General features: G+C 40.2%; 2 protein-coding genes across 4 annotated transcripts; one reads left to right on the top strand and one right to left on the bottom strand.

The window, feature by feature from the left end:
• Positions 1-1,374: 1,374 nt before the first annotated feature.
• LOC105462753 (lateral signaling target protein 2 homolog) lies at positions 1,375-13,681 on the bottom strand. Of its 3 annotated transcripts, none has more exons than XM_011709594.1 (6): positions 13,382-13,681; positions 7,144-7,566; positions 6,712-7,056; positions 4,179-6,499; positions 3,552-3,832; positions 1,375-3,120 (listed from the first exon to the last, which is right to left on the bottom strand). In XM_011709594.1, the coding sequence occupies exons 1-6, from the start codon at positions 13,418-13,420 to the stop codon at positions 2,840-2,842; spliced, it is 3,690 nt and encodes a 1,229-aa protein (XP_011707896.1). In that variant the 5' UTR covers positions 13,421-13,681; the 3' UTR covers positions 1,375-2,839. The 3 variants fall into 3 exon arrangements, with proteins under 3 accessions (XP_011707896.1, XP_011707895.1, XP_011707897.1); XM_011709593.1 differs by lacking the exon at positions 13,382-13,681 and adding an exon at positions 11,375-13,055; XM_011709595.1 differs by lacking the exon at positions 13,382-13,681 and adding an exon at positions 11,395-13,055.
• Positions 13,682-15,320: 1,639 nt separating this feature from the next.
• LOC105462752 (pro-corazonin-like) lies at positions 15,321-19,810 on the top strand. Its single transcript, XM_011709592.1, has 3 exons — positions 15,321-15,449; positions 18,968-19,180; positions 19,561-19,810. The coding sequence occupies exons 1-3, from the start codon at positions 15,336-15,338 to the stop codon at positions 19,642-19,644; spliced, it is 411 nt and encodes a 136-aa protein (XP_011707894.1). The 5' UTR covers positions 15,321-15,335; the 3' UTR covers positions 19,645-19,810.
• Positions 19,811-23,070: the final 3,260 nt, after the last annotated feature.

Below are 23,070 nucleotides of genomic sequence, written 5' to 3'. Positions count from 1 at the left end.
ACCTGATTACCAAAATGATTCGTATTTAGGGGAGATGAGATGCTTAGCGGCGGTTCGCGCTTAATCGCTAGATTTTTTTTAGCCAGAGGCTTTTCGTCGCGTTCGAAATTGAAAGCACGATATTCTAGCAAGGCATCGATTACGTGTAAAAAATAACTCTCCGTCTCTAATCATCTGTAATCTAAAAGTATATACTCCCTACTCGATGTGCTTCTTACACAGAAATAAGTTCTTTTTTGTTTCTCTCTTTTTACTAATTTTTTTTTTTCACGACTTATAAGCACTCTCGCTGACATACAATTTTTTTTTTTCCTCAAATGGTAAAAAGTCCTAACCTGTAGTTTACAATATACGCACACGCGATTATAATATACAACAATCTCCAAATCCAACCCCGCCGAGTGATATCGCTATATTCGTTAGTTCGTTTTAGAGAACATTATTACATGCTACGTTCCATATGAAAATCGATAATCGTAATTATGTGTCTAAATGTCAGATTAATTGATATACGTCGCTTTCAATTAACGTGTTTCGTGATATTAAACAGCAAATTGAATCACCGTTAATTTACATAATCGTTTATACATAATCGTGATGTGAACCTATATTTTTATGTTGACAGACACGTGTCGATTTTATCATTTTTTAGATTAAATATTGTGTTTTAATTGTTTTAAATGCCAATAATTGTTTAAATTAAATATTGTGTTTTAATTGTTTCAAATGCCAAAAATCAATTTTTATCTATGTCGATGTTTGAACCTTGATGAATTAAGATTCGAAAATTCGAGAAAAACTGTTGATGGAATTGATCGTTATGAGTTTTTCATTTTGTAAAAAATCAACATTTTCTTACAATAAAACATAATTAAAAACAAAATTGGTAACGATATAAATCTATTATTTGAAATTTATATTAATTGCGACACACACACACACACACACACACACATACACTCATACACATCAAACATACAAATTCATGAAACGTTAATGAGCGAAAAATCTGTACATTCAACCAGTCTTTTTATCAATCATGGGACGCACGTATGTACCACGCCGTGTAGTCGTCTGTCACGAATACAGTCCCGAAATGTTTAACGTAACAACACAATGTCTCACAGTAATGGGAAGTATCTTGTACGAGCTTTCCAATAGGAACCAAATTCGTGCGAGATATAAGAAAGAGGAAACTTATTGTCGTAAATTTGGCACAGGAGCTAATGGTTGTGTGCTAACGCACCCTGTGTATATTCTTCAAAACACTCCAGCGGGCAGTAGACGCTTAGAAATTCTATCGCGATAATAAAGTTACAGCGTGAGACCCAACTACTGCGAACGTGAAATTTTCATTCTGTTCTCCCTTCGTCGTTTTTCGTTTAAACGTGCATACGTATTCCCATACATGTATACATTATACATTACACAGATGTATGTACACTATATATATAATTTGACGCTCTTTGAAAGTGTGATGTGTAAGTCTTTAAACTTCCACGAGGAAGCTTGCTTTCCATGGAAAATCAACTATCGATTATCAAGCTATACTGGAAATACATAAGTTCTGAATACAATCTTTCGGTTATTGTAACAAGAAAATCTAGATATTTTGAAAGAAAGAAATTTTTTACATCGAAACAACACTCATCACTTACTGCGACTGACTTGAAACTTTGAAATTAATGTTTTACTTAAGTCCGAATCTTTTCAAATATATGTGTGTGCTCCACGCTTTCGTTTAATAATTCTAAATAATATTTATATTATATAAGTTTATAATCATGTACCAAGAATATTATTTACACTTGTAGTTGTTATAAATATCGATAACTTAACGACCTATTAGTTTTATTTAATTTTTATTTTAGAATACAGAACGGGGAAGGTTTTATCACACACATCTCTGACAGAAATAAATCACCAGTTTATAATAAGCTTCTGCACAGTGATATAACTTAAGAAATTAATATTTCTTTATAATTTATTATAAAATAATTTAAACGAATTTGTATTAGAATCAAAATCCATGGGGAATAATAACTAAAATAATAAAAGAAAATAAAAGAATAATATACAGAAGCGGCTGAAAATTATCTTCTACAATTGCTTAAACGAAGACATTTAAGAATTTTCTTAAATGAACGTTGAAATGAATATGCATACGATAAATCTTACACCATACACCCAAATCAAATTACATTGCCACAGCTGTTACAAATTGGATTAACACCTTTATAAGAAATATTTAATCATGATGTGTAAAAATATGAGCGATTAGCGCCTATATATCTAATTTTATAGATTAAGTGCACATAAGTGTATAAATAATTCACGAAAGCAATCTAGTGACGGCGATTTGCCTCCAATTCTTCTATTCGTTATTGTACAAACGTATCTCTCTACAGTTTCTCTTTTTACAAATTATACATGAAGAATTGGATAAATCAAATTGTCACTAGATTTTTCGATATATATATTCAATATACCTTTTAGTATCATTTCAGAAATAAGAAAAAAAAGAGTAAATACTCGCGTAATTCAAACATTTGCTTCAATTAACTAATTGAATAACATGTTTCGGCTCACGGAATAGCGGTTAATTCATTAAACTAAACTTTTTAACACCGGACGATTGTATCACATAATTAGATGCTCTACCGAGAGATTTGAGATTTATTTTTTTTTACTATGGAATAAAAGAATATTTAATTGTTTTATCATGAAAATTATGGCTGCCAAATTTGCACGAGTATTTTGTATATTGAAAAGGAAGTGTATCGTAGCGTAGGGAATTCGATAAAAAATAATTAGATTTCACAAGCCACTTCAGAAATATTCATCTGGTGGATGAGACTTGAGAGACCGTAAAAGGCGTCACTTGATACAGGAAACACCTGTTGCACACCCTTACAGGTTTCGTGTGCCCGAAATGAGGCAGTGGAACGTTGTTGCTGCTGCAACGACCACAGAACACTTTACCACAATTTCGGCAATGGTGTCTACGTCGCACAACCGTGAATCCCGCTTGGCAAGCCATACACCTTGGCGCGTCATTGTCTGGCACCCAAGCAGGCGCTCTCTCGACGCACTCCTCCCCCCTCTCGGTGACAGGAGATGCTACAGGAAAAAAAAAGACCGACATGATAATATTTAACATAACTTTTTATGTAATTGTGTATTAAATGTTTATTTCTTAAGAGAAGCTTAACAAGTTTTTGAATGCAGTTCTGCTTATGAAAAGATTAATATTTTGCTCGGAAATAAAAAAAAAATTATATTATACTATATTTTACACAAATTGAAGCTAAAACATTTAATTTTTTGTACTCGTCTATAAAAATAATCTTACAATTATGTTTTATTATGTGTTTATAGTTTAGATTTATATCTTTTGGGAAAAAAGTTTGAATTAAATATTTAACAAATATTTCTATTCATATACATGCACAAAGATCAAATTTTTAAAATGTTCAAATACTAACAATGAACCGACACATATTTATTAATTGAAATTAAATTCACGAATAAGAAAGTCAACATATCCGTACTTCGGTCGTGTATCATAGCAGTTTCCTCTACATCTTCATATTCGGGTAACGATTCTTGTCGCTCGTGAATACTTCCTGTCTCCGCCGTGTCTATTGGTGCATTCACCGTGGAAGCTAAGTTCTGATCTTTCGATTCTTCGGTGTCTTCTATTGCCTGACTGCTATTCATGAGAAAAACACACTTCAAAATGTTCCGTAAATCCGATGCAAAATTTGTTTGCAACTGATCCGCCACGCCTGCTATGCAAACGAAGAGGCGATGAACGAGATCTTCCGAGGATCTGAAAATGTAATAACAGCAGTATTTTAATATGGATAAAAGAGATTGTTACATATATTAAAATATATTAAAATAAATGCATCAATAAAGAAAACAAGATGAAGAATAGGAATATATAAATAAAAAATATAAAAAACTTAGAGTAAAAATAAATTTAAAAAAAATATATATAAATCAAATATTATATGTATGTAAAGCAAATGAATTATCCAGGTAAATTTTATTAAGTTTCAGGTAATCTAATAAATATCAGTATCTTTCAAATATTAACGGAGACTGACTCAAAACGTAATTACGTTATCGTTCACGCAACGGCACGTGAATAAAGTAACAATATGTTCCCTTACCGAAATTTGGCTCTGATTTGATTTCTATTTGCGATCTCGGCGGCTTGCATCGCTAATGCAATCTCTTCATCGTCCTGACAGTCGCTATGAAATTCGCTGGTTTCCGAACTCGAGTCACAGAAGCTTGAACAACTGGAACTTGATGCTACATCGGGTTTGTATTTCGAAGATTGATGGGAATTTAAACACGACACGCCGGATACTGTCGATGCGTTGACCAATCTCCTCGCTCGCGCAGACCTGCGCGTATTACTGTCCTTTGCACTTTGATATTCGTGACAGACCACGTTCTGCGACGTTACTGCGATCTCCGACACCAAGCCGCTCTTGTCCGTCCTCGGGCCCAATCCGTCGTTCATTAGATTACTTCCGTTTCCGGATTTTCTCTTACCATGTTCTAAGCGCGCGTATTTCTCTCGTTCGTACCTCTCCCTCTTCTCGACATCTCTTTTCCGCATTCTGGCAATCTGCTCGGACTTGGATCTTCTGTGATCCAGCAATTTTCTGCTGTGTGGCGACGAGTGTTTGTTCTTCACGCAATGCGTGCCATTGCAGCAGCATTGCCCGCGCGACTCGAAGTGATGAAGTCGCGGACTTATGTGAGGACTGCGACTGCCAAAATTCGGCATCTGCCTGGTACTCTGGCCGAGGTGCAAACTGGCGCTGAAGCTGGTCAATCGGGCGTTCAAGCATCGGTCCATGGAATTCGATCGAGAGCTCTCGGTACTTGTGGCCGCTCGCATAATCTGCAGATTGTGTCTCTTGTCTCCCGATCTACCGTGAGCCTTGTGCGTGTTTCGTTCCACTTTGTGTTGATGCCGCCGCCGTTGCTTCTCGTCCCTCGTTCTTCTCGCCTTGTCCTGCGTGTACTTTTCGATTTTATCGATACTTCGAGACGTGGACGGGCAATTCTCGCACTTTAAGTCACCCCAGAACTCCTTCCTGGAGCTCGACGCGTCTATGTTCAAATTGAGATTTTCCCAATTCTCCGAATAGTTTATCTGAAAGGTGGACTGATTGGAATCACAGAGAGTCAATTGGCCGTTACCGTACGCAACGCCGATGAATTCCTCGTTAGTGCCGTTGAAGTTCGACGATATTCGTGGAATGTTTTTGGCGGATTCCCTGTCGCCGTTCGAGTGCAGCCCGGACACTTCGATCGAATGATCCAAGGTAGGCGTCGTCTTGCTGCTAGCGCTCTTCGTGCCGCAGACACAAGAATTCTCCGAAATGGTAGGATTCTTCTTCTTTGGCGAGTTCATATTGGAGCAAGAATAGCTGGTATTCTCCTGCGTATCTTCCTCGTCCGATACGCCGCATCCCTCCTGCTGAATCTCATTGGCAAAAGTCTTCTTTTCTTCCGGGCTCTTGTCATACAAGCTGGTGTTCTCGGATGATATGACCGTACATATACCAGAGTCTGTTTGCTCCGAAATCTCATTCGGGCACTCGCTGGAGTCCAGTAGAAGATTTGAGAGCGTTTTATTCGCCTCCGAGATAAGTTTCTTGGAGTCTGAATCGGGAAAAGTGTCCTCGGATATGTGCGCGGCTTCACTGTCTATCGTATTTTCGCGAGTTACTTGATTAAGCAAATACTGCGTTTGTGGAATGTTGTCGGAACACTCCTCGAATATTCTAGTCAAGTCGGGGGTAACGAAGCTTTCCTCATTCCGCATGTCTTCGACGGTATTCGAAGCGCTGGTTCCCGCTACCACGTCTGCCGTCGCAACGTCATTCTGTACCACCAAGCCGGGACTGTCGTCGTTCCCGTCGTTAGAAATTGAATCACAGTCACGAAGAAACTGTCTAATGTAGCGCGGAGTGTCAGGTAATTCCCGTTCGTATTGTATTCGTTCACCAGCACTTTCCCCATCACTCTGCTGCATCTTTTCGGCGCTGTCACATATTACGTTACTATCACACCCGTCCGAGGATATGTTTAAATCTTCACACTCGGTTTCCGCATTTCTCTTCTTTTTACGTCCACCATTTCTGCTCTGCTCGCGCTTCTTGCTCGATAACCGTTCGCTCCTGCTACTCTCGTCCAACGATTGAACCGCATCGTTCGCTACCTCGTCCATGTTGTTGCCCGTGTTTCTCGTCACAGTGTAGAAATCAACGATAAATTCCTTGCAGTTCGGATAACCGGTATAAAAATTATGAACGTACTCTTCCAAATCCGGTATGTCCGGACACGCCGATTTCGTCGAGTGCGTGATCGAGCTTGACGGCTCCTCGTTCGAACATAATAACTTCTCCAACATGTATAACTCGCGGTTATTCAACGTCCATAATAGTTCTCTTATCTTGAGAAGGAGAGTCTGAAAATTAATTAATTGTTATACTTGTCGAAAAGACGATACTTAGCTACTAATTGTAAAGATAAATGAACTGATCATCATATTATAAATTGAAAAAAGTTAGAGTTGCCTCTTTCTATGCTTATAATCCACATCATATGGAAATTTTTAACAAAATCGTTAAATTACGATCAGCAATATAAGAATCAATATTTCAAGTCACAATGTCTTACTCTAAATGGCCTAAACATCTCGCTTATGGTGTCAGGCGAATTGAGGCACAACGGTCCCCCGGGTGGTGCCAGAAGTCCCGAGACAATAGCCAGGCGAGGGATAGTGAACATTAAAGCTGGCTCATAGTTATCTACATCCGCTTGGTCCAACAGTCCGCGTTCAAGCGCTCGCTGCAAGGTCTCTGAAAATAATACGCATACGAGCTCCTGTTGCTCGTACTCTTTTGTCGATTTCACCGGTACCATAGCGCCGACATAGCACAGCTCGAAATCGGCGAACAGTCGATCGAAGATCTTCAACGACTCGATGAGCTTCTCCAGAGACGGCTCGAGAGGATTTTGCGCCTGGAAAAATTAAACGTTATTAATACGCTTGATTACGCTTCAATCGTATTAATTAAAATCGTAAATTTTACTTATACAATGTAATACCTTCAAATTCATGTGACCCTTGAGCGCGTGTTCTCTCAACAAATTCCTGACGATCTCCAGTGACTTAGTGAGAGCTTTCGCTAACGGCCTCATCGCCGAGCTCTCGGCCTCTCGGTTCATGATCGAGGAACCGGCAGCCAGACATTCCGCACCGAACCAGAGCTGCCCGGCCAGATTCTCCTGCATCACGTCATCAGGGAATTTCACCCTGAAGTCCCGATTGGCGCGGCTTTCCGGAATCAAATCGTCCATTATTTGATTGCAGATTGTCAGCACCTTATCCTGACAGTGTCGCAACTGATTCACCAGCGTCGTGCATCTCTCCGGCTCTTGTCGACCGTCGAAGGAGTCCAATTCGCAGGCGACTGCGTTCAGAGACTCGTCGGCGTAAAAGAATTGAGCCAGTAGACTTGTGTCATCCCTCTGTATAACGACAAAAACGTATAGAGAATCGATTAGAAAGGTCAATTTAAAAATTCATTTCAATTAGTATTTCGTATATTCGAGGGGAGGATTAAGCAAAGAAACATCTGAGATTAAAGCTTAAGAGATAATTGTGAATCATATCGCCTTCGGACTTGAAAAACAAATGGGGGATTTTCCACCCGCATTAACTTGCGAGGGATAAGTCCGCGGTATCTGTAAACTGACGAGCCACATATCTGAACAATGACACGTCTAATCGTGTCTACGTCATAATGAAAGGGTCACCCACGTCACATGATTAAAGGGCGCGACGGTGAAACCTACCATATTATTCCCGTTGAATGAATTTTGTACTACCCATATGACGTCGTATAGGGTAAAGGGTGAAATCGATTTAATCGTCCGCGGAACCCGCAATTTCTGTCTGACGAGCATTTTATTCGTGACGAAAATGCGATAATAATGCCGAGACAACCTATGGGGACATAGCACTTTGATTATGAATTATCGTAATGTATTACGATATTATAACGTCGAGCATGGTATTTCAAGATAATAATGAATTTAACATTTTGTGCAAGCAATGTAGGTCGTACGATGACCGTAAGCTCTAAATCGCGTCCGAAATGCGTCGGCGGCACGTACGTTTCAACGAAAGCGGCGATTCCGAATCCCTCGTTTTTTAGAAAAGCCGGCCTTTAAATCCGATTACGACGCGGAATCCGATTCGAAAAATGCCCGATTAAAGGGGGTTTTAATTTATATTGATTAAACCCCGACTCTGTGAAGGAATTTACGAAAAGAGCAGTTTACGCGCAAAGAGCAACCCCGGCACGTATAGAACAAATGATTTATTCAAGAAAATATATTTAAAAGTAAGATAAATCAATCGCGTGTGATCGCAACTCGTTATTTACGGATCATCGATTGCGCAAAGTTCAAACACAGATTTATTCTTGTTTTATCGATGCAGAGATAAGGATTTTATATTAAAAAAAAAATACGTTTATAATAAAACAAAAAGGTCCATTTATAATAGAACAGGGTTCAAGTTCTTTTCTTAATTAAATTTTGAGATTATTCTCATTAAAGGTAGAAAGGCAGTCTCGTTAAAAAAATAGCGAGAAAATCGCAAAGAAAAAATGATCTTTGTTCTCTTATTTACACTTATACCGCTCAAAAGTTTGGAGCAACCTTAATTTTAAAAAGAATTTAATCAACTTTATTCACTAACGTTGTAAATGTGCAAAAGTATATTGCTTTAATCACAAATTTTATTCCAATGGCGTACGTTTCAAAAATAAAAATCGATACTTTCAATAAAATCTGTAATAAAAATAAAAATATCCGTGTTTTTTATCTAAAAAAAAAAATTATATAAAATGCTCCAAACTTTTGTGCTGTAGTGTATATTATAATGATACTATTAATGTGTGCCATGCGTGTGTGCGCTACTCAATAACGTGCTAATAATAACATGCTTTGGGTGCACATGAATCTATGACGGTGCAACGTTTGTCACGGTACGGATGTACTTGTTATTGAATCATGTCCTACTGGAAATGACTCAGGAGTCATGCTTACGTAGGTACGTACGCGGCGTGACAAATAAATCGATTAACCCCCTCGTATCGATATCGTAAAACTAGAACAATGTTACACCGTGATTTGCGTAAGGAGAGGCGCAGTACTTCATAATAAGTACACGAGTTTCAGCGAGGGGCGAACTTTTGCTTTTTTTACTTCTGCAAACTGCGAACGATGGCATTAATTCTGTTCCCGGGATATGTTCGAAACGAAAACGCGAAATCGTTTAGACAGTGACTTCTCTTTTAAGAATTTCACGTGGAAGAAGCACGCGGGGGTAGGGAGTATCATCTCTGTGTCTTCCTAAAAAATAAAAAAATAATTTTCTCATAACGATAATCGCGGTTAAATTGTGAGCGTGAAAGTTTACTCTGTAACGACGATGAGAACGAGAAGATTCAACGAAGCGAACTCACCGTGACATACAAAATTTTACAAGTTTCGTACATATCTACAACTTCGCTTTTGTCATCGTAGTGTAAAAGATAACGTAACCGCGGCAATTCACTACTCCGATAATTCCGCCAGAAAGTTTTTCCGTATCGCATTAAGTTTAAGCATTATTACCGAATACGTATTTTAAAATATTCCAAGAATGTGTGACTAAAACTTCCTGTACGGAATTTGCGCGCGTTCTACAATATTATCACATTTGCGTTCTGTCTGTATATCTGTATATTTTCACATTTCTGACGTCATAAACAAATCTTGTCGGGATGTGACGCAAGCTGGGATGGTAGCAATACCGGCGTAAAAATTCAATATTGTCAAGGTAACGTAAGCTCCATTAAAGGACATCATTAAATAATATCAGAGAATTCGTGAGACCAATTCTGCGATATGCTTGTATCGTTTGCTCCGCGCGATTGTAAAATTCGTAAAAATACACGGAATAATTTTTGTTTTGCGAAGCGACATGACGTACGAAAAATCAGCAATTTTATCACAAACGCTAAAACGCCGTCCACGAGCTTTTGTTTAAAGGATCAAAAAAATTCGGGGACATTTTTCTCTTTTTTGCTTTTAAAACTCGAAGTGTAAAACTTTAAATTGTAATAAATACTGTTGCGCAAAAACGTCAGTCGATATGTCGGTCGTTTAATCGACTTGAGTCAACGCTTGTTTTACATTCAATTAGACTGACGACTGAACGATTATCGAATCTCCCTTGAGTCATACCTCTCACCTTGGAACAACAATGTTTAACTCGAAGGATCGAACAAGAGTGAACAAAGGATAGACTCGAAACGTTTGTGTTCAGTAACATTGTACGATTTATTAGGATTTATGGCCTGGATTTAATTTTTTATCGTCTCCATTCGTGGTACCGGGTTTTAGCAAACTAATTGTGACCTATTTTGCGGCAACAAAGTCGTTGTCATCCGACAAAGAGAGGGAGAGGAAACAGTTCGGACGTACTCGCTCTCTCTTTCTCTCTCTCCCTCGCTCGTTCTTTCAAAATATCGCTCTGCTTTACAATTTCGCTGTGCGCTCAACAGTTCGTAACGATGATTTACTAGAAAGTTTGCGTCGGCAGGTGAATGACGGACTGTCACACGCAAAGCGCGACGATTAAAATTCAACGTGCGAGGAGTGAATACACAGTTTCGCGTTACATACGGAGAATCGCGTAAGAATGCTTCAGAACTTTAAACCGTCGCGTGCGTCGAGCGTGCGAATTGCTGCTTTTCGACGAGCACTGCAGCAATTCTACCGATCAATTCTACCGTGCAGTGGATACAATTCACGTTCGTTTCGCACGGGCAATGTCATCGGATGTGGAGACAAAAAAAAAATACGCGCGACTCATCCCGTCGAGCGTCGTTGACTCCCTTTTTCTGGCGCCACCCTGTATCGCCCTCGCGCATCTTTATCTCCGCTCATCCGCGTCCGTTTCTTTCTCTTTGTCTCGTCATGCATGAGCTTCTCCTTTTCCCCAAAACAAGATCGTATCGTATATACCGGCAACTATCTTATCGGTATCTTGACTACTGCGACACAAAGACACACATGTGACATTGGGTGACTTCGTGTGTAATTAATGAGAAATCGATGACCCTGGCAGCGCGATTCGATCTCTTCCCAAATAAGACAATGTCGCCGCGGTTTCTTATCAAAACGGTATCCTCGCTTCGCCGGCTATTAATAGTGCCGCTAAAAACAGTTATTTTACAGTTGTTTTTCTCCTTCCGACAAGTCTCCAATATAGTAGTTATACCTTCCATAGACATTTCTCACCGAGACATTTCCCCGCAGAGTATCGCAATGCATATATCCGAAGCATTTATTTTAATATCACGCGCGGGCTGGACTTTGCGCCTGTATCTCATTTGAATTCGTCGATCTCCATTGTCGCGTTGCGCTCGCAATGTTGCATTCGCGTCCGAAGGAAAAGAAGCATTGAGAAAAAAAAAATGTAGATAACGCGTATGTGGAAAATTTTGTTGCACGCTAATCGTCGGGAATCGATGTAACTTCACACTCGGGCGTTAAATACGCGATTCTTATCGCGTCGTATCGCGCGTGACGATATTAAATTAAAAGCACACTCCGACTTTTGCTCACCGCGACGAGAGACGCGAGACATGAAGCGGTTAATTTACTACAATCGAATAAAACTCGTCCGCCTTTGTTATCGTCTGTCTGTCTGTCTGTCTCGCGTTAAAGGAATCTAACGTCGGGAATTTGCTACATTCGTGCGCGTATCGAACGACGCGCGTCTTGCGCAAAGTCACGTGTGGCATTACGAGAGAGAAAGAGAGAGAGACCCAGTTAGCTTTTTAAGCACTTCAAGTCTCACAGGCGGTAACAAAGCGGTCTCGCTCCATTTCTGCGGCGTTCGTGGAGAGAAGGCCGATTCCCTCAACCGTCCCCTTTATTTCTCCCCGCATAAATTACTAATTGACTTGCAGCATGGCTCGTGGGCGCGCGTTATGGTGTTAATAAAGCGTCATTATGCGAGAGCGTAACACTTCCCATATCCTAGAGGATACCTGTTCCCCCCCTCTCTCCCCCCTGTCGCAGTTTAGCCATGTAATTCGGTCGAACACAATACGAGATAGAAGATTAAATGAAAATGAAACGAGGGACAAAAAGTCTCGAGGGTGGAGTTTTATTTTTCCAATACGGCGATATATATATATATGTTCTACGCGTGTTCTATTATACATCGAGACGTCGTGCGATCTAACGTGCAGCGCGGAGCGAAATGGGGGGAGGGGAAGGGGAGGGAAACGGATGAGAGGGAGGGGCATGTAAGAAACCTATATACATGCTTGTACCACATTAAATGTGATGTAATGTATACAGCTTTATCTCCTTTTTTTTTATTCTCGGAACTCTTTTATTTCAATTTCAATCGATCGTATTGGCACGGCATATGGCATCGTCGCGGCACGATAAATGCATAGCTCGCCCAAAACTTGTACAAGCAGGTATACAGAAGTGAGAGATACTCGAAAACACTCGGGCACTTCCAGACTCAAATTGGAATAAACTTGCGCGAGTGCGCCCGTCGACTTTCACTTGAGGAAACCGTGTAGGATATTTGGATGCTTTCCAATATGCCTTGTGACCGCTCTCGTAAACGCGATTTCGCGAGAACCATCACCGAGTTCATTTCACGCCCGCAAAAATGTGCGACACGCGAATGCTGTGCACATGTAGTGCGTAGGCACCGTGTCGTATGCGTATATGCACCTCGTGTCGTGCGAAATTTTCGCGAAACAGGTGGCAACAGCGTTTGGGAAGTCCGTCGCGGTGAGAAACGAGAGAGGGGAAAAGAGCGCACGCGTTCGATCGGCACGGCGGGGCGAGAGGCGAAAGAAAGAGAAAATAGTCCTACTGAAATGGTAGAGCAAAAGATGTAGTTTCTCGAAACATGGCACACAATTAAATTTAAGGGAATGTACATTAAAACGTAAACTAAAATAATACCAAGAAAATAAATACAAAGCAGGGTCAATATAAAATGTATAGAGATCAGAAAGAGAAATAGAGAGAAACACACACATACACAAAATAGAAAGAGAGAGAGAGAGAGAGAGAGAGAGAGAGAGAGAGAGAGAGAGAGAGAGAGAGAGAGAGAGAGAGAGAGAGAGAGAGAGTCAGCGAGATAAAGATAACGAACACATAGCGTGTAGGCAGATGAGAAGGAAATAAAAAAAAAGGACGGAGCAAATTTACAAGCAATCGGAGTACACAGAGAAGCACGCGACGTATTCACCTTAGGCCTGTAAAACCATTTTCTGATGGACTCCATCATATCGCAACGCGGCTGACGTCATCAGAGTATGCTGACGGAAATCGTCACTGCGCCTGCCGCGATCGAGGCACACGCGATCCTCTTGTCGATGTCGATGTCGATATCGGTGTTGACATTGACATGTCTTCTCCGGGGCTCTTAGCCTGGGGGTTTGCCCGACAAGTCGGAGCAACGTTGAACAACGAATGATGGCACTGTCGATGATGACGGTGATAACGACGACGACGCCGACGACGATGACGATGACGATGACAATGACAACGACGACGGCGGCGGCGACGACGACGACGCGATGCGATCCGTGCATATGAGCATCTATAATAATGATGATGACAATGATAACGTCAGCGACGACGACCTCGACGACAACGACGACGACGACGACGGCGACGGCGACGGCGGCGGCGACGACGGCGGCGGCGGCGACGACGGCGACGACGACGACGACGACGACGACGGCGACGGCGGCGACGGCGGCGGCAGCGACTTCACGCGCAACGACCTGCCTGTATCGCTCACCCGCGAAAACGCGTGTCAACCGAAACGCGCGTTCGTGTTCGTAAAACTAAGGTGACAAGCGTGAGAGACACGGCTCGTAAAAAGACATTGCCACCTACCGCGCGTGCGTCTGACGCAACAATCGTGAAGCGATGAATCGCCGCTGTCGCGTAGCGGTTCGATCTTCGAACTACTTACTACATAAAACGGGCGGTGGATACAAACGGTTTTCCAGTTTCCTTCTTTCTCGACGAGCGAGATTTTACATACGAATTTTATTTCGTTACATCAAAAAGCGATGAGGTTCACACACATATATGTATATATAATATATATATATATATATAATTTCTATAATCTTCAAAGAATTTATGATATCTTAAAACAAATTTTAAATATAAAAATCCTCACTCGACTATAAATAGTATAAATATTATAGTTTTAAAAAAATCATATTTTTGACCTTTATGTATCTTTTCTTTAAAAAGTACTGATTTTAATAATTTTTTACAATCTCTTAAAAAATTATTAAATTATGATATGATCATTTAATTTTTAAGCATTATAATTTTATTAAAAATTACGAGTATATTTGTAATAAAATACAAAAAAAGATCTTTTTTATTATAATTAAAATTCAAAGAAATCTTATGTAGAAAAAAAATTGATCACAAAATATATGAGAGTTATACAATCATATGAGAAAAGATATTTAAATATAATAAATTGTTCCAATAATAAAAAAAAAGGAACATAAAGGATTAGTTTTACTCTATATGATTTCGCAACAGCATCCTTGTGCTTATTGTTAGCTAAATATAACTAACGGCGTTTTCCAGCAAGAAAGGACACAGTGTAACACAGTGAAACATTTTTTTCTTGTTGTTTTCCAATGTGAAATAAGAATGGAGTGATTTACTGGTTTTATATTATATCAATTAGCTGTCTCTCTTTTGGAACACGCCCTATAGTCATCAGTTTGTTTAACTGCGTCGAACAAACAGCTATAAATATGCATGTTTGAAATTGAAATGATTACAGAACAGATAATAGATACAATATAATTAATAATACATACATATATATATATTATATTTCACGAAGTAATTTCGAAATGATTCTTCATAACTTCAGAATTGCTCAAATCTATATAGAATAAGTACAAGTCCTACACGATCGTTAAGCCCGCAATTATTTAATTACACACGAAACACAGTTGCTTATTCCGGTTTAGCGAACGGTGTTAGAGGTATATCCATACGCTTGATGAAAGCGTAAAGTTTATAGGTTAATTTTCACACAATGTCAACTAATATTAATCACCAATAATGACTGGTCTTATTGTGTACCGCCGTCTATAGGAGCATAATCTTTTGGCTCCTGATAATTGACGTTACTTCGGCATACGGGATGTCGCATGCTGGAGCTCCTATATAAAGCTTCCCTTCGGTCATATCGAGAGAGACACTTTCAGCAGCATCTTCTACGAGAGAACGTATCCGCTCCAGCGCAGCAACGAAGAAAATCCGAGGTACGCACATATCCCGCTTTTCCTATATCATAATTGAATCGGGAATTATTGATTAAAAATTTTTTGAAATAAGAATTTTTGAAATATTTCTTATACTCCAGCAAGTTTTTTAACTTTTTTTTTAATACTTTTATTTATACTCACCGCGAATATTATACAAAAATTATCTGCTTTATCCGTGGTAGATACATTCCGTGTGTGTGCGTTGATAATCACTTTCACTTTTATCGACGCTCAATATAACACCGGCAAGTCGGTGGGTAAAGAGAGTAAAGACAATATAAAAATTGTATGATAAAACATATAAGAGAAAAGCCACTTCAGATGGCGTAACGTTTACGATTTACAGATTTCTGTATACTAATAACTAAAGAACTAAAGTATAATATTCTGGCAAGATTAAGCTTGTTTCCAAAAGTCATCTCTTATTTTTTTAATAAAAAAACTTCTATGTACTGATTATCTAATTACCTAATTAAACTGTTATACACACACGCACACACACACACACACACACACACACACACACACACACACACACACACACACACACACACACACACCACACACGCGCGCGCGCGCTTCATCACCATTTTTTAAACTAATTATAAGGATGAGGATAGTCAATATTTATGTCATATATTAAAAATGCTCACACATATAGAATGACTAAAAACTATATAGTGCTTCTTATGTATTACATATTCACGTGATACACTCATAATTAAATCACGCGATACACTCATGGCAATTATGCATGTTATATGCGCACGTATGCATATACGACACTATCAGTGCGGTCGAGTTTATTTCTATCTCTTTCTATCATATAGATCGACAGAGTGAGCAATCTAGTTAGAGAGTATACTATAAAAGTTTGTGGATTTACGTGATCACAATTTTATCAGTATAGAAAAATTTTGAAAAAATCTCCGATTAATTTAGTTGATTATTAATTTATCAAGTATTTTGTTGACATGGAATTATTAATTTGTTGTTGTTTAACACATGGAAAAAAAATTAAATCAGGAATAAGAAATTATATACCTATCTAGTTGGTGATTATGCTTTAAACAATTTCGACGATTGACTCGCCAGTTAAATTAATTATCTAATCTTTTTTTTTAGAAGAAATTTGAATAAAGAGATATATTTTCTTCTAATCTAATTGAATATCTAATCCTACAATTCGATGTTCTATTGAAATTAAATTCTCTTAATAGTATTATTTCATTTAAAAAAATCTCTTGTCTAACTTTTATATTGTACTTTATTTAAGAAGTGTTTTGATAAACTAAATCTCTTGACCGATGAAACTTAAAGAAAGAGCTAGATTTAACGAAATTTAATGAAATATAGAGTACTGCTTGCGCATATTGTCATGTTACTTTCTAAATAAAGTCAGTTTCGTTTCGTTTCGTAAAACGCCGTTTAACGAAGGAATCCATCGCTATTGTAAATTATAGATTCGCGTATCGTGGGAAGTTCGAGTAATACGAATAATATAGAAGTATCAATAGAGAGAAAATGATACATAATGGGACATACAGACTTATGGGAATGCGTAGAAACGGAACAATCCGGTTACGAAGTTAATGGATTACGAAACGTACGACAAATTGCCCGTCAGCGTGAAATGGAAAATCCACGATATATCGTACCTTCGACGCAACGTGCGCGCACACGGCGAAATAAATTGCTTCCCTGACATTTTCTAATTCCGTTCCACGAAACGCGCGTGCTTTAAATGCGTATTCGATGAAAATTCCAAACGTTAAAGGATAATTATTCCGTGATCGCACACAGTAATTCTATTTAATTAATTCCCAATGATACGTCGGTTAATCGATCGCTGTACTCTCACTCTGCATAATAAGTAGGAACGTACGCGGCGTCACAAAAAGATAACGTTGCTTTTTGTAGTAGAATATAATTCTTATCTGCGAGTCTTACTTACTGACCGCGAGAGAAATGTTTAATGCAGATGTTAAACCTCAGAAAACCTCAATAGACCTCGGAATTATCGCGAGGAAAGTGAAATTTTTCGATAATCACACTGTCGCACCATTTTTCCAAATTGCTCGCGAAACCTCCTCTCTTCATCATTTTACCACACAAATTAAACGTCGGTTAATATTATTGGCGAATACGACGCACTGTGTGTGCCCTGTTGGCATTTGTGCAGCGGTTCAAACGCGCGGCTTCATCCCTATATGCTAACGGAGATGCTGGTCACGTCTCTTATCCGCTCGGACACTTAGTAGCACTTACGCTTATCTTAATGACCAGGGACGCTCGTAGCGTTAATGGTCCTCTTAAAATTAGCGCGCGGAACAAAAGTCGAGCGCGCGTTGAAAATTTTCGAGAAATGCCGGTTCGTCCGGTAACTACACGAGTCGTTAATCCGCACGTCATTCCTTTTTTTTTTTTTTTTTTTTTTAATGAATATGAGAATTTAAAGAGACCGATGTAAACACGCGATCTGCAAGAGTCTCGCAATTATCGTAATAGCCCACTTCGATATCTAAACGTTTATGTATCCGTTAATTGTAAACGAAAGGATATTTTCATAATATAGCTTATTGGACAATTTATTTTATTTACAAGTATTCCCGAAAGTACGAAAAGAAAAGGAAGTAATTGCCGATAAAATGTTTGAAATGCCATTTCCCTGCGTTGCATTGTTCGTTGCGATCGTTTGCGTCATCATTATTACCATTCAACGATTGGCATTCAAGCGGTCAATCAAAAATAATATCCCTAACGAAAAAAAATAAAAAAATCGTGCCAATGGTAGTAGTGGTGTAAACTTGCGATCGTGCAATTTTAAATTGCACAGCTTCGTACGGATCGTTGCCTCGTCAAGTCTACCGTGACAGTTAGGTAGTCTCTCTATTGTTTTTCCCTTCGCGCTAAATCTACGTTATAAATGCAAGCGCGCACTTCCTCTTCCTCTCTCTCTCTTAACTCTCGAATCAAACGATTTGATTACGATTGCATGAGATTTGCGACGCTGTAAAAAGACTTTCTGCTTACTGTTAGCTGCCGATATCAGAAAAATTGTAATTGCCTCAGTGACAAGCCACTTGTCTCTCGTACGCTTGTCTTCGATAGTATAATGTGAATAGCTTATATATAATCCATTTGAATTTGGAGCTCCGGAAATCGGGAGAATGTAAATTCGCTCGGTAAAAGTGAAGGACCGTTTTAATAATACTCGTCGAATTATTCAAGCGTCGCTCAGCGAGTTATCGACGATTGCTCTGCGCTAATTAACGCTTGAAAGTCATTAGTCGGTTTTTGAAAGCTGCCAATAAGTGCCGAGTCGTTCGTCCTTGCGCATTTATTTAACGGGCCAATGTTTGAAGAAGAATGCATTCCATATCGTGATATATATCGATTGTCCTCCTTACGTCTCTCATTTTTTATTTTTCGTTTCTATCTGTGCCGCATATTATTCTCGCGCGGATGAAACATTTTCTCCACGTACGCACTCCGTATTCATTGCCTTTCCACAGATGGCCAAGAAATGTGCATTAGTCGTTCTCGTTTTGTCGCTGGTCATAAGCACCGTTCTATGCCAAACCTTCACGTACAGTAAGGGATGGACCAACGGGAAGAGATCCGAGTTCCCGAGCTCGTTGGGTGTCTCCAATCCAGGGGACGAACACTTCACCAACGGCGAACTGAGAAGGCTAAGGATGCTGGTGTACGGGAACGTCGATGAACAAGTAAGCTTTAAAACGGTGCCACCTAAGATTTGTAAGTCGGAGCGTGGACCTGAAGTGCATCGGCGTTTACGCCGATTGCCCTCTCTTTTTTCTACGTCCATTAGGAAAAAGGAAGGCAATAAAACGTCGATACACATCAAGCCCGGAATTACAAATCTTAAACAGCTACACTGCTTTAAAACGATAATGGAAAAGCAATGTACGCAGTAACATTTTTACTAACAAAAGTTAGTTTTAACTTTGATATTAATTGCAGAGAATTGTTGTTGCAAGGCAAACAATTGTCATTTAAACAAATCTAAACGCTTTCGCAAATAGTATTATAACGAATTGTTTTAAATGCTGAGATTTAAATTAATCTGTTAATATCTTCTCCGTAGCCGCTGTTGATTCATTGCGATTTGGTGGACAATGGAAAATTGAAGAAACTCGTTCACACGGACAATTATGTTCCTCAGCTGTGATGGGAAAAGGGACAGAACGATGACAATTGCTAAAGCGGACATTCGGCGTGATGATAATCGTTACATAATAATCGTGATTGTTTCAAAGAAGTTACTCACAATTAGTACGTAATTCAGAGCTTTCTTAGTTTTAGTCAAATCGAAATAAATTATTGATGCACATAAATCACTAAGTTACAATGATAATTTATTATCAGAACCGTCATATCCTTATACTGATATATGCGGAAACATCATATCTGTGCGACGCTCGGGGAAAAAAAGAGATACAGTCATCATATAGATTGATATTGGAACTGTTAGAATTATATTTGTACGGTTGTATCGCCACCGTTTCTTCGAGTTTGTCCCGACTCCGTGACGGCTAATTAAGTTTCGTTCTCTTAATTGGACAGTCGGTCGATGAAATACATCGCGGACGATCGTTGGTGGGTACTCGGCTTGTTGGGGGGGGATTTTGTCTGTCAACGGAAGATGGAGTGAAACCATGCCGAATGGAGACACCCGCTGAGTCCGTGGATTATCCCTACGGACAACTTATCTTCCCGATGCAATACACGGTACTTCTCGGACTCCTCTCGGCCCCGAGTATCAGACGCCGGCGATAAGGATCGTTTGAACGAAATAACAGATTAATTTTTTATCGAATCTATACGATTCGGTTAGGAGCGCGGGTCTCATTCGGATTTCGCGCGTTCTCACCGCCTCGGAAATACGGAAAACGCGTTCGTTCCGCAAGTTGTGTATAACGTTTTGAAAGCGCGCCTGTCGTGATAAAATCAGCACCGTTCAATTAAAGATCAAAGATCGACGTCGATTTTCGGGAGGCACTCGAGATTATTGGTCGGCGGGGCGTGTTAACGTAACTATTGCACGTACGGCTAATGCGCTTGAAACTTAGCTGTTAATCAGAAACCAATTACGGGAGGCGGGACGAAATGAGTTTAATCGCATTAAATATTAAAATGTTCTGACGATACCGTGCGCGCGCGCGCGCGTGCACGCCTGTCTCCAGTGTATACCCGGTGTCTCCGTCGTGTATACGCACGAGTCAGTCATCACGGGGTGGCACACACCAGCACGTGCCACGGCCAGGCTTCAGCCATTTTCCCGTCTTAATACCCACGGGAGTGGCCAGCCGACGACTATATAGTCGTGCACCCTCCGCGAGGTGTACCTTGCATGAGAATCGTGAACCTGCGTTGATCCAAGTGTCGCAACAGTAGTCGGATTTTCCGTCACAAAGCCTTGGCAAAACGACAAATTTTGGCTGCGAAAAATTGGACGTAGAATGAATGGCGAATTTTTGAGAAACTCTCCCTTAGTAGTAAATACGACTTATAAAAAGTCCGACATAAAATATTCATCTGCTCGCTCCTATTTTAATAAAATGTCTAAGCCAGATGATGATCCCGATATAAATACGCGTCGCAAAATTATACATCCTTATATATCGCAACGATAAACGCTTGATGGCCGGCAACTTTCACAGTCTCGTAAAATAAATAGTGACGATCGCGAAATACAACCTGTCGAGGAATAATGTAAGACTTGATGGAACCTCGTTGAATATACGAGCCGTAACGTGAATGATGTACGACCCTGTGTCCCTTGCAAGTTTTAACATAATTCCACATATAAGTAATAATATTTCTTACATGGAATTGGAAATCGAGCGCGCGATTATTTAAAAATCTTGAAACACAGTAGATGTATTATAATGCGACAAGGGATTCGCGGCGAACGTTACGGCGATTTAAAGTTACAAAACCACGTCGAAGATTATAGCTACGTCACCTTTCGAGGGTCTCGAGAATTATCTCGTTTACTTGGAATTTATACGCTCGTCTGCGAAATTTCTGCGCCGCTCTTTCTCTCCCTCTCTCTCTCTCTCTCTCTCTCGCCGCACAGATACAAAGCTGCAAACGAAACGAATTCCTATTAGCGATAGAGAAACAGAAAACGTCGGCGCGGTGAAAAGCCAGGCCCCCGACGGCTCCCCGGGTATAAATACATAAAATCGGGCAATCATCCTAAATGGGCGCCTCGCTACCGGATCAGGAGCGGCTGTCGCCTTTTTCGAGCTGTCGTCTGTCGCCTGTCGTTTGTCGCGCGACAAGGGAGCGCGCAATTCCAGCGCCACGTAGTTGAAAACGAAAAAGCGTGGAACGACGGAAAAGCGTTTGACAAGTACAATTTCTGTCTCGGGCACGTCACGCTCGCTCGGTGCTTTTATTACTTTCGCTCGTGTCTCCCTCCACCCGTCCTCCTCATGAGGAGATACGTACGTATACGTTAACGTCTACCGCGTTATCTCGCGAGCGTTCGAACGAGGAATTTATTCATTAATTCTCACGACAATACATATATATTCGTTCTCGTGCCGTTAAATTATTTTTAAGTGTTAAAAAATAAATTTGTATTAATATTATGTTTTATTTTTACGCATGATTTGTGCGATGATGACTTTTCTCTCTTCATAGTCAGGCCGACCTTCATCAGCGCGAACGTTACCTACTCGTTCCTACGTCGTCGATGACCTAGGGAACAGACGTGATCGCCGTCTGTCTGGCGGCGTCTATCCGAAAAAAAAGCGGTTTCGATTTTAACACGGCTCGACCGTGTTCCCGCAGCGGCGAAACCGCAAACGATCGGAAATAGAGAAACTCCGCTTCGTAAGATAGTTGCGGGGGGACCCGTTTTACGGGCAGGAAATGAACGGTGCTTCGACACTGTGTTTTAGGAAACGCGCACGAGGCACTTAACCGCCATGAAAATTGATTGGCCTCCTGCGTCCGATCAAAATACCACCCAACTAGGTGTTGCGCCGCGCGTTCCTCGAAACGGAACCGGAATACTTTCCCCGCCGGAAGATCGCCCGGGCAATAATTTTATTTTTCTCGGAACAACGCTTGCCCCGTAAAATGGGGATTTCTGCTTAAATATTTATAAAAATATATATATATTTTTTTCAAATCTGAATTATTCATAGAGCATTCTTTTCGAACAGTTTCTGCCAGTAAATTCACCTGAGTTTGACTGATAATTTAAGATAGGCGTTTATTCGCGTTATTCGCGGAAAATTATCTGAAAATCGTGGATATGAACGTCGCTATCTCGCGCACAATAATCCCGGAAATATCTCCGGGCGTTCGACGAGCGTGTCGCGTTGGCGGATTTATTTTTCATCGGAACTATCAATTTCCATAAGCGCGACTCGTTGTTTCCCGTCGCGAAATTGAGCCGCCATTCGACGATGAGGCGGCGGCGGTGGCGGTGGCGGCGGCGGCGGTGGCGGCGGCGGCGGCGGCGATGGCGTGGAAAAAGCATAGCGCGCTCGCGTTCGCTCTCTCGCGCGAAGCGCAATCACAATAAATTTTCTACGCTCGTATAAATATGGCAGCGCGCCGCTCATGATTTTATAAA

This window comes from Wasmannia auropunctata, unplaced genomic scaffold (genome assembly GCF_000956235.1).
Source record: "Wasmannia auropunctata unplaced genomic scaffold, wasmannia.A_1.0 LD336095.1, whole genome shotgun sequence".
NCBI lineage: Eukaryota > Metazoa > Arthropoda > Insecta > Hymenoptera > Formicidae > Wasmannia > Wasmannia auropunctata.
This window is presented reverse-complemented; position numbering and strand designations above follow the sequence as displayed.

Bases quoted from the DNA above. Each gene is read 5' to 3' on its own strand.
- LOC105462752 (XM_011709592.1), top strand. From the start codon at position 15,336: ATGCTGGAGCTCCTATATAAAGCTTCCCTTCGGTCATATCGAGAGAGA. The intron at 15,450-18,967 runs GTACGCACATAT...GCCTTTCCACAG, and splicing joins AGCAACGAAGAAAATCCGAG to ATGGCCAAGAAATGTGCATT. The intron at 19,181-19,560 runs GTAAGCTTTAAA...TCTTCTCCGTAG, and splicing joins ACGGGAACGTCGATGAACAA to CCGCTGTTGATTCATTGCGA.
- LOC105462753 (XM_011709593.1), bottom strand. From the start codon at position 11,440: ATGCTTCGGATATATGCATTGCGATACTCTGCGGGGAAATGTCTCGGT. The intron at 7,057-7,143 runs GTATTACATTGT...TAATTTTTCCAG, and splicing joins AGGGTCACATGAATTTGAAG to GCGCAAAATCCTCTCGAGCC. The intron at 3,121-3,551 runs GTACGGATATGT...TTTTTCCTGTAG, and splicing joins TGCTATGATACACGACCGAA to CATCTCCTGTCACCGAGAGG.